This window comes from Ornithodoros turicata, chromosome 4 (assembly GCF_037126465.1).
Source record: "Ornithodoros turicata isolate Travis chromosome 4, ASM3712646v1, whole genome shotgun sequence".
Lineage (NCBI taxonomy): Eukaryota > Metazoa > Arthropoda > Arachnida > Ixodida > Argasidae > Ornithodoros > Ornithodoros turicata.
The window spans coordinates 38,456,220-38,468,381 of record NC_088204.1 but is presented as its reverse complement, the minus strand read 5'-3'; the positions used below and the strand labels follow the sequence as shown (position 1 = coordinate 38,468,381).

At 43.1% G+C, this 12,162-nt stretch overlaps 1 protein-coding gene across 1 annotated transcript in view; it reads left to right on the top strand.

Moving 5' to 3' along the window:
- The window catches only part of LOC135391445 (NADPH:adrenodoxin oxidoreductase, mitochondrial-like), a 52,324-nt gene that overhangs the window by 13,753 nt on the left and 26,409 nt on the right, over window positions 1–12,162 (top strand). The window contains 1 exon segment of the mRNA XM_064621701.1: window positions 7,136–7,308. Within this exon segment, the coding sequence (XP_064477771.1) occupies window positions 7,136–7,308 (173 nt within the window).

Sequence of the window (12,162 nt, the reverse complement as noted above, 5' to 3'; positions counted from 1 at the left end):
TCCTCGTACTCAAATGTTTACGTCCAGCAACCCAAGTTGCCCTTGAAATGCAGATCTGTAACACACGGTGTTGAGATAAACCACTCTTATGTCACCACTACCACCAACAACAAAAGTACATTGGTGCTATTTGACAATCGTAAGGCTTCCTTTTAATCCATCGCAATCTGCACAAAATTCACTTTACTGAACCGGTTCAAACTGATATTTTTCGCTGCTGCGGAGCCTGAACCCCAACTGGAACCAATATGTCCGAGCCCGAACCGAACTGCAAAAATAACGGTTCCGATCCCTATTTGCTACAGTTAGGCTCTTACACCCCAGGCCCAGGAAACTTGTATAGTAACAATTGTGTGCTGCTGTTCTAAGGAAGGTGTCCGAACACATTTTATTAATGTGCTGGCTTTACACAAGCATACAAACTTACAAGGGTCGTTCAAGGTTAACAGAGGCTTTTATTTCTTTAAATACAATGGAAAATTCGGGGAAGCGCTAAAGTTAATCAGTTTATCAAGGTACTTACCGTGCACATCTAGACATCGTTGCCATCGCTGTGGCAACTTCTTGATGCTCTTGGCATAGAAAAAAGTGGGCAGCTGTCCTAGCCACTGCAGGACACCTCTCTGAAGGGCTTTGGGTGTGGAATGTCTTTCCTCAAAGGTCTGTCTCAGATAAATCCCCGGGCCAAATAATTTGAGAAGAACGCCACCTATCGGCAAACTTTGTTTTTTGTAACCATCCCTAACATATTGTCTATTAGCCATGCAGCGTGAAATTGATATGAACACGCTCATTAATTAGCTGAAAATAAAAATCAATTCCCCAAAAGTAACAACCTTCAAAAGTGCGTGTGAGACTGTATTGCAGCATCTACTCAGTTGAACCTTGTTATAACGAAGTAGCACCAAGACCAAAAAACCGTTTCGTTATATCCAATGTTCCCTATAAAAGTAAACATCAATGAATCACCAAACGAAGCCACGATGGGGCCTGTGAAAGTGGCATACGAACGGGGGTGGTGGTAAACCACAAAAACGTGCTATTTCAACATATGGGGAGCATTATAAAAATGTTCAAGCTCACCTTTCATATTGAGTTGCAACGAGAAAACAACCGCTAGACACAAAGTGGTCATATTCCTTCAGTCCAGAAGACAATTGATTTGAAGAAAGAAGTTATCTGGGTCTGAAGGTTTTCAAGCACGTTCTCAAGAATGAACTTTTACACCGTATCTACGCAACACAACACTCTTTTGACTTCGGTAGTTTTGACTGTGCTTAGCTTCCCAAGATAGCTGCGCAGTTTGCTGGCCATGTCCGCTACCTCCCAGCTTTTTAGCGGCGGCTCTTCAATTTCGTCTGCGCTGTCTTCTTCTTCTCTGTTCTTGTCACCTCCTGGCAACGCAAGCTGGTTGACGATTTCTTGGTCAGTTAGCTCTGGTGCCACACAGAAGTTGTCGTCGGCGGAAACAAAGTCATCAAAGATATCTTTGGCAAGGCCAATCGGCGCCAATTTGCGTCGTCTGTCAACGGCTCCGATTGCGATTGACTTTTGTACGTGGCAGGTAGAGCGAACCTGGCATTCACAAAGTGGTTCCTTATTGTCGATCGCGTCACCTCGTTCCAACACCTGTACGTAGTTTCGTTTCCAAAGGGATCGCTTTCCGTTTGGCTGCCATCCCACCAACAGCGAGGCAGACCATGTGGTTTCTGCATGTCCATGTGCATGTGGTGGCACCCTGCGCGTGCATCCATCGCGGTGATCGTCTCGGCAGCGCCTGAAACGAGCGAGCGATGCGGGTATTTTCGCACATCGCGTAATATGAACGCCTGAGAGTTTGCGTTGGTCGCACGGCCTGTTTTTTTTCTCTTTTTATGCTCGCGCACGCAGTTGAGCAACATGAAAGGTCAAATATGCTGCGTTTATAACCAATATCGCGTGGAATTTTGCGTTGTTGGTTTCATTATAAAAGTAGAACTGCCATTGAAATAAAGCAGAAACCGCCCAAACTTTGCATTCACTTCGCTATAACCGATAATTCGTTGTATCCGTGTTCGTAATACCGTATTTACTCGAATCTAGGCCGGCCTCGATTCTAAGCCGACCCCCGAAAATCGACATGCCTAAAAAAAATAAAAACTTTCCCCTAATGTAAGCCGACGGATACGTGAATCAAAACTATTTATTTACATCTATGTACATGCCACTGTATGTTTAGTCCCTATCATCGTCGTCGCTGCTCAGCTCCTTATCGCTTTCTTCTTCCCACAACGCACAGTCCTTCGCTGCCGTCCAGCGCATTCGAAATTGCACACTTTCGAAACGAGCGCACGATAAGTTCAGCCGGGATGTCGTCCCACGCAGCGGCGATCCAGCTCGCTACCTGCCCTAGCGACGCACGCTTTATCCGACCCGTTGGTGTTAACTGGTGGTCCTGCTCGCAAAGCCAGTCCGTATAATACTTCTCCGCCGCTAGCACAACCTTCCGCTTAAACGCGGCTGTGTAATGGCATCGCGTACTCGGGGCCATAGGCAGAACAGTCCAAGGCGAGAAGTTGTCGCAGACAGTCACCACGTTTCGAACCACGCCACAGATGCAATGAAAACAAAGTCACGTGCGCCCCGCGCGTCTCAGGTAGGCGGCGACGGCGATGCGTATGACGCGTGATGACGATGGCACTACGGAGGAGCCAAATCCTCGTTCTAAGCCGACCCCCCAAAACCGTGCCCGCTTTTTCCGAAAAAACTATCGGCCCTAGATATCGAGGTAAATACGGTAATCGATTCGTTCAACTGTACACCAAACCAGACCGGATGAAATTTCTTTCGCGGGAGAGGTATGCACACCATTGGGATCTTGAGTACACACCTCTTATTGAAAAAAATTTCATCCAGTCTAGTCTTTTTTGGGAGTGATTAATTGGTCTCGGATTACATATTTTCCTCATGCTATTCGCCTCGGAATTACGTGTTCTTCGGCATGTTTGGCAACAAGATGTATCGATAGAAAAGTAACAGCTTCAATGTTATGGCGATAAAAGCACGCACGCTTATGGCCATGGTTGGTGATGCGCCAGAAAAGTCCTAATCACCATCATCATCATCATCATCACAGCACACAATCGTGCCTACCAGATGGCATGCGAACGAGGGCTGTGCCCCAATTAGATAAACAGGAGCGAAAGAATGGCAAAGTGGGTCTTGAAGTGTTACTTTTCCATCAATACATCCTGTTGCCAAACATGAGCATACACACCTCTAATGGACGCTGCTCTCAAATTATTGGTCCCGGCTACTTATCTCAGACACTTTTGAGACAACCTGCATAAGGGGCCCAAACTTGGTTATCTAGGCTGTATGGCAAATGTAATCTAAGCTGTATGGCTGTAGGGGGAAAAGCTCCCCTAGGATTGCTACCATCAAATTTGCCATGTAACGCCGGGCATTGTTATGAAGAAGAAAGCTTTTCTCGCAAATTACGTTTTGCATGCCGCCCTTTATCAACTGTGGAATAGTACTGGGGGCCCTTGCTCCAAGAAGTCTATATATGTCACACCCAGCATGTCCCAGAAGACAGTTCTCATAGACTTCCCAACAGACTGCTGCATCTTGCTTTTCTTTGACGATAGGGAAGCCTTATGTTGCCATTTCATGCTTTTTGACTCTGGGGTGAAATGATGCATCCAGGTTTCATCACATGTGATGACTGACTACAAAAATTCCTCCCCTTTGGATTGAAATCGGTTCAGCAGCTGCTCAGAGACTGCCATACGGGCTCGCTTCTGGTCACAAGTGAGGTGTCAGGGGAACCCACCTTGCACAGACTTTGTGGAACAGCTAAGTGCACGTGAATGTTTGTCTTCACGATTACGACACTTAATAATACGCTGGGCTGCAATGTCCCAAACTGTTACTAACCGGTTCGCGAGGATGGCTTGCTCACTGCCTGCGATGTTCACTGGTATGACTGCAGTCGGACGAACGTGTCGACGTGGTTCATTCGTTACCATATCCCATCTTCGGGGAACTGTCTGCACTATTCACACTCTTCCCCTCAAAATTGTTTGTTCCTCATACTGTGCCTGTAGTTTTGCAAAAGTCTTTGCAAAATCTCAGCTGCTTTTATGTTCGCCTGCACGAGGAGCTTGATTATGCATTGCTGCTCACTGTCATGATAGCTGCCGCTGCTGCACATGCTGTTGACCCGAGAAGGATTGTACTTTGTTCTCTGAGAGCAAACTGAAATCCGTAAAAGAATGTTTACTTCATATACTGTTTCAAATGCTCTCTTCTTGCACAGTCAGTGCCTCTCGCATAGATATGTCAGTGCCTCTCGCATCGTATAGGTGTGTAACTGTTGCTCTTGAGATAATTGTTTCTGACAATAATGCATAGTTTGGAATAGCCTCCTTCTTTAGAGCTCTGAAACAATGATCCTGGACAATGCCACATGGCTGTGCTTGTCATGCTTGACCGTTTCCACAATGTTCGTGTTCAGCATTTCTTTCTTTCCATCTGATGGGATACACCTTGCTCTCATATTGAGCAATTCTGAATGCATGGTCAAATTGTTTTGTAGCATTGTTGTCGTTTGGGTTGGTATTTTTTATGCTGCGGTTACAGTTCCTGCACAATGGCAACTCCCCCTTTATGTAAAACCTTCATAGAGGGCCCTTAAAGTAAAGTAAATGAAATGAAATGGCAGAATTGCAGAAACTGTTTCAATATTAGGACATCCCACTTCTCGACCATCGTTGTCATTGCATGCATCCATGATCTTAAGAAATGTCACTGATGGCTGGTTCAAGTATTGCAATGCAAAAGCTTAGGACCCCAAATCAAAACAGAAAAAAAAAAAGAAAAAGTTAGTGGACGTGCGTACATCACTCGTAATCATAATCGTAATCTTTATTTAGTTGATAATGCAAAATGTACAGAAAGCGGGACTGTGAGGGCAAGCCCCGTAGTACAGTCCCAGCACAGCTCAAGAATTAACAGCTAAAAGATATAGTTTAGTTGTGATTAAGATATTGTTAAATCAATATAAGATAAAAAAAAGTACATGGGGATTTACCCAACAACTAATACACTGATAAGTTACTAAAGAACACACAGAGAGTTACCCGACAATAAACAAACTGTTAAGTTATTGTGCAGCCTTGTGAGCAGTTGTTGAGAAAAACAAATTTAACCAAAACATATGTTATCTTTAATTCAACACATGGTTACATCTACAGTGATGATGGGGTATTATGCTGGGAGTGTAAGAAACTGCGTAACTCATACTTAAAATGGGGAAAAGATGTTAGGGACCGTATATGAGACGGCAATGAATTCCAGACATTAGATCCGAAATAACTCATTGAATGAATCCCATAATTCGTTCGAGGTTGAGGTACCTGTAGCATACCAGGTTCGCACCACAGCGAATAAAGTTTTTGAAGATGTGTGATACAAATAAGATGATCTGAGATCATGCCGTTGCATAATCTGTAGATAAGGATGGCAACCTTATATTTCAGTAAATTGTATATGCGCTGGATCGACAGATACTGGAATGCAAGTGAGATACTATCGCGGGGATGTGCGAACATCATTATGCGCATTGCTCTCTTCTGAGCATGAAGTAGAGGAAGCAGGCTGGATGAATAAGTGAGCCCATAAACTTCCAGGGCATAAGAAATATGCGATTGGATTAGAGCATGGAAAACCATTAGGAGACAAGTGACGGGGACCAGGTATCGAATTCTTGAAAGAGTATAGAGCCTGCTGGTGATCTTGGAACGCACAAACTGGATATGGTTGGTCCACGATAAGTGTTCATCCAAGATAACCCCCAAGAATTTCACGGATGTCGTTCTTGACAGGGAGCGTCCACAAAAATGCAATGTGTATTGGCTTAGGTTAAGTAATTTTTGGTGTGGGCGAAAGATTACATATGAAGTCTTACCTATGTTAGGAACGAGTTTGTTAGCTGTCAACCATGCGGAAAACTTAGTTAAAACGTTATCAGCCTTCACGAACAGCCCTGCAATAGTGGGGTCTTCAACAAAGATATTGGTGTCGTCGGCATATAAGAAACACTTCTCAGACAGACAGAGATGAAGGTCGTTAATATACATAAGAAAGTCTCAGTCAGGCTCAGTCAGGCTATGCATGCTCACTCAGTCAGGCTATGCATGCAGTGGACGGAGCTGTTCAGTTCAACACCAACAAAATTTTGATATGTTACCAGAATTTAACAGTGCTGAAGCCCTTATGCAAATCTTAAGGGTTTGTTGAAAATCAACTGAAGCTGCGACTGTGTTGGAGACCAGATGATGCGTCACAGAAAGTGTACTATGGTGTCGCTTGCCTTCAGTGGGGTGGACTTTAATGCAGGCCATACACAACTGTGTAGGAAATGTACATGGTCAATGCCATTCAAAGTGTGGTCAACTGCAAGGACCCTTCTACATCACTTTTCACACACGTGTTGTGTGGGGACTTGCACACTTCTCTGTTTTAGTTGGCTAACGTGTGGCGACACATTCACAGATGAACATAACATCATCGCGGACTCCTAATTTCAATTTGTGGTCGCTGTAGGTTTCCCATTCGTCACTGTTACTACAACGTGCAAGTTGAAGCGCCCTGTCCACAGCAGCTTGGGTAGCAAGCTGGTACGATATTCGTGGAAGCTTGAATATTCCAGACATTAGAATATCAACTTTTTGAATATGAATACGAATAGAACACCTGAAAAATTAGATTCATATTGGAGATTTTGGCTACTTGCACACCTCTAATCAAAAGACTTTAACTTTCAATAAAAATTTAGTAGCGTTCCAGAAAGTGTGCAGCCAGTAATTTACCGCCAATGATGGCACTATATAGTTACCACATTTAAACGTGTTTGACACAGTGCCCGATGATGCAGCAAATTTTTTCCTACGGGAAGTCACATGGTTTTGAGTTGTCCTGTCTCATCCATTTGTGCCTGCCCATATCCTTACTTCCCCAGACTCTTGTAAATGTTACGAAAATCTATGAGATATCTCTTCATTATAAACACAGTTTACATATATGCTTAACAATATTGGGAACACTTAAGAATCTATTATGTATTCTAAAGAAATGTACAATGTTTTGTCAGATCTGCCTCGACCCAGGAAAAGGCTTGTGGAACTGATGCTGCAGACTGCTGAGCGTACACAGACAGCAAAGTCTTCTCGTAGTTGGGAACTTCGTTTTCTTAGAAGTCCCATGCAATTCCTGGGAAATGGGACAAAAGTCTCTGGTATAGAACTCTGCATCAACAAGCTGGAGGTGAGGATGATACAGAAACTTGCCTACTGCATGTCCTTAGCTGCTGCAAGAAAAAAGGAAGCCATTGGTTTTTTTGCTGTGGCAAATTCAAAATTCTGTGGCACTGACTTGTAAATTCCGCAATTTTCCGCGGCAAAGAGTCAATGGCTGCTTGAAATAGGAAACACTTCATTTTCTTAGATAATATGATAACGAAAATTATTTGATAAACTTTCAGATTCAAGGCACTGTTGTGACTCAGCATTACATAGTATCTTGTATTCGCTGGGTGAGAGTATCGCCCCTGGTGATGAAACTCCCTATTCATCATCTCCAAATCAAGTTGTTTTTTTATTTGTGTTCTCCTCTGACAGCAAATGCCGTCTGTTGCCTACAATCATTTTATACCTGCTGAAGGATCTTCTTTTGGCATCTACAGGGTTAAATGGAATTGAGAAATATTTGATCGCATTAGATTCCTAGATAGAATACTTCATTGAAATAAATTTGGAGCGAGCACAATTTGTTTCAAAACCCAATTACGGAATTTACTCACATAATTTGCACACTTCTTCTCTTCCACAAAGTCAGAAAAGCTGGGAGCGCGTAAGTGGGATTGTTCGTTGTGATATTAAAACGACACAAAGTTTTAGTATGCCAGTCATACAGGCTCGGTTGAGCCGATATTGACATTATCACTGCAATGAATTCCGGATTCCTCGAAATCTTGCGTAATCTTTGTGGAAAATCCAGGGCCTTAACTACTGTACACCACTTTTCTAGGAATCACTTTCTGGAAGTGAAAAAGTACCTGCATGGGATATCGCTCAATAAGGGGCTGTGAATACTTCACTCCTGAGTTGCCACTGAACGTAGTTAAAAACTTAGATAGAAAGGAAATGATGCCGTTCCATTAGAAGGTGAGGGAGAAACCTGCCTTGCATAACGTACACTGTGGGTGAAATGATGCGTTTCTACAACGTCAAAATCACATGCGTTATCTCGCAGCATCATGCATGGGTGAATAAATGGCATAGATTGAGAAGTTACCGGTCAAAAAGAACTTGTTACAAGTTAAGTTACTGTGTGCAAATTGTAACTAAGTTAATAACGAAGTTCTTCAGCCTCAAATGTAACTTGCAGTTACTGAGTTACTTAAAAAAAGAATGAGTTACTTCCAAGTTACTTCGTACACAAAATAGTATTACGCAGGAGCAGTGCACGTGAACAGTTTAGTTATACCTAGAGCCTGAAGTTTTAGGGTTTTACCCGATTCTTTCCCGAATTTGCACCCCGAATTGAAGGTTGCCTCTTTAGGGTGAAACCCGATTTTTACCTGGCAAATTGCCCTCACTGGGATGTCTGTAGGAATGCATTAATTTACTTGTTTGGCAGAAAAATTCAGTTACATCACCATTTGTACCAAACCACCACAGTTACTTTGAGTAACTGAGCCCGATTTCACCCCGAATTTAGCATACTGGAAGTTTTTTTCACCCGAATTCGCACGAATTTAGTGCACACGTTTATTTACCCGATTTTTACCCCCCGAATTTAGAAAAAAATATTTCTCGAAAACTTCAGGCTCTAGTTATACCTTGAGTTGCCTGCGGAGGAGTGCAACACGCTCAGATAGTTTTCATTCATGTCCAACAACAGACCTCTCCCTGTTTGTAAACAAATGACGTCATAGTGTTCGACAGCACCACAAATTTGGTAAATTGATCCTATGCTCAAAGCTAGAGGTGAACAAGGTCACGCTCGAAAGCCATGGTCTTGAGGGGATTACAGTGTGGTCCCTTAAAGGGACGCGACCCTCGGTCCTGCTTTTCTTTCAATAGGTTGCAGTGAACAAGTGCCCATTAGTGGAACCCAACCCTCTCCTTCCGATTTGTTTCACTTTCAGTCTGTCTACCAATGTCATGATGACGTTTCTCTATGGTGGAGATCTATTCGAATGCTTTGCATCTTACTCCTTGTGGGCACACAATGGTTCAGCTTCATGTCAATGGCAGCGGTTCTTACTTCCTGAATAAAATACTTTCATTGATTGAATATCACGTTTTATGGCAAAAAATGCCATGAAGGAACCGGAGAGAAAGCCAGAAAATATATGGACGTGAGTGAAAAGCGAGTTAAAAGTAACTTAAAGCTTAACTTAAGTTACTTTGGCAAAGTTACCTGAAAAAGGAATGAGTTCCTCTGAAAGTTACCGCGGCGCAGAAGTACGAAATTGAGTTACAAGTTACCAAAAAAAAAAAAAAACGTAGTTACAGTAACGAGTTACCTCGAACACTGATAAATGGCAAAGATGTGACGTATACTTTCCTGACTTTACCACACTTATTTAGGACTCTAAACAGATAATGTATTTTGAGGTGTGTCCTTCACAAGTACTGTTCCTCATGGGTCTTTTTCCTGCACAAAGTTTTTTAAAAAGAATCTATTACAGTCGAAAGCCCACTTTGGATCATCTGGCATGGAATGGCCTCGGTGTCAGCTCATGGGGTATCCATTTGCTGAGCTTATACTCTTCCCCAAGGTGATGCAAATGTGCACAAATTCACTGAACCTCGATATTATGAAATTCACCATAATTTTTTTCACTGTACCGAAATTAATGAAACTTGAAAAGAGATATGGAAACAAATTGTGAAGGAGCAAGTGTTGAATGTTATGTCAACATCCTATTGTCAACAAAGAGATGATGAGTCACTGTCTGTGACACTCACGTGACAGACATTGTGTTCATTCTAGTTCCTTTAAACGGAATAAACACATCGTCATCCCTCTCTGTCAAACAAAGCAAGTCTCAGCAAGCAGTCTGTCAGCAAGTTTCAAACATGCATATGCAGTAGAATTGTAGTCATACAATGACTGAATTTTTTAGCAAGTCCGTGGCAGTGCACCCAGTGGATAACGTTTTACGTTTTGTGATAGTATGTTGTAGTGGATGAGGCAGTTAAACATAGGAGGACAAACAATACATAAGCCTCACGACGCCCAGTTGCCAATTTAATCATGGCATTCCATGGCTGGTGCCATTACTTCAACTGCCATCATTCGGTAGGAAGGATAGTAAAAATACCTTTCTGGGTCACTATGCATCACACACACAGGCGAGTAACCATGCAGGCCGGGTGCTCCGTTTATTCTTCCATCGAAAACTGCAGTCTGTGAATTGGCTGCCCCCTCTCGCGTGCCCCCTCTCCAGCTATCGAACTTCGTCAAAACCAAGTCGGTTACAGCGAATTTTCGGTTATTACGATTTTTTTTTCTTCACTTGGTGTGCCATACTTTGGTTCTATGGGGATTTTTTTTTCTGCAACGATGTAATCTCCTCCATTTTCATCCCATCCTCGGTTATTGTGAAGTTTTTGCCCCAAATTTCTTATCGCGAATGACTAATCCACGGAGATTAGCGATGCTGCGTATGTGTCACTGATGAGGCGAATGACCTCAATGAGCGTTCGCGTCCTAGCCTGGCGCTCCGCTCTGCGTTCTCTCGCTTCCTTCTCACCACACTGACTAGCTCTGATTGAACGTGTTGGCTGACAGTGAAGGAATCATTCGTGAACGGTTCATTCGAACATTGAGAAAGGCGTGCTTCTGGCACTAACCTAACAACAGGCATTAACATTTCACTTAATGTTCTCTTTTTTTTGTGTGTGTGTTGCGCAACAAATTAGAAAGCTTCAAAAAAGTCACCAAATGATTAGAGCTGAGTCGGTTTTGTTTGAAATTGGTGACAGCTGCAGTTCGGGAGCACGGGAGATAGAATCTTTTGGTACGCCTGTTCGACTTTTGTCATGCTCAGGAATGGTGCGAGTGATTATTGGGTTTTTTACGTTGAGGAGGGCATAGTTGTATGTTCGAGTTTCAAGCACTTACCTTTTGTTTTTTCCAGTACAGTAGAACCTTGCGAATTCAAACTCGCTTAATTCAAAATTCTAGTTAATTTGAAAGATTGCTGCAGTCCTGTCTTTGTGTGTTGCAATCTGACCACATAATTTCCTACTGAACCCCATTATCTACCATCATCTCCCAAGCTGTGCAACGACGACCTGCCATAAATTGCAGTTTGGGGACGCTCATGGACGAGGACAGAGGGAACCACACAGGACCACTCACAACTGAAGTGTATTGTAGAAAAAATGTAAGCAGATGTAAGCAGACACACCAGTAACAGGCGACAAGTGCAGACATTCAAGAAAGCCACCCCACACTTGCGGAACAACATATCACAGCCCATAGATAACAAGTATAGCTAACTGTTTCAGAAGACAACCTCCTTATTAGACTTCATTATGTAAAAGCCTGAGTCTGGGCACACAGAGGGACGATACAAACACACGACTCAAGAGTCGACTTAATTTCTTAGGCACTTGAGGCTTTGTATGTATTTGCCCTTTCTCTGTGTTCCAACCTCAGAACATCAGTTCTCTCATGACGATGACATGACTCATTGAGTTGTGTGTTCGTGTCGTCCCTCTGCCCAGACTCTGGCTTTTACATAATGGAGTTCTTCCAGCAGCTTGCCTGCATATACGCCATTATGTCAGCTCCTTATTGGACAATGTAATACGTAGATGGCTTACTGACACACTTATCTTTCCTATGTTTTGGCTTGCTTTCCTTTCATGGTTGTGTTGAGATCCACTTGGAAGTCCACTTCTTGCCAGTGGGCTGTGAACATAGCCTGTGGGTGAAGTACGAGATGCTGATAATGAAAGAAAAAGGGGCAATTGTCACGACCATGAGATCTGCAATGTGCTGTGATCTGCTGCCAGTGATGCAAGCTCCAAGGAGGGATTCGTGTCTTTCGAAGAGTACGCCAGGATAGAAGGCACAGAACAGACCAGTGCTGCAACTCCC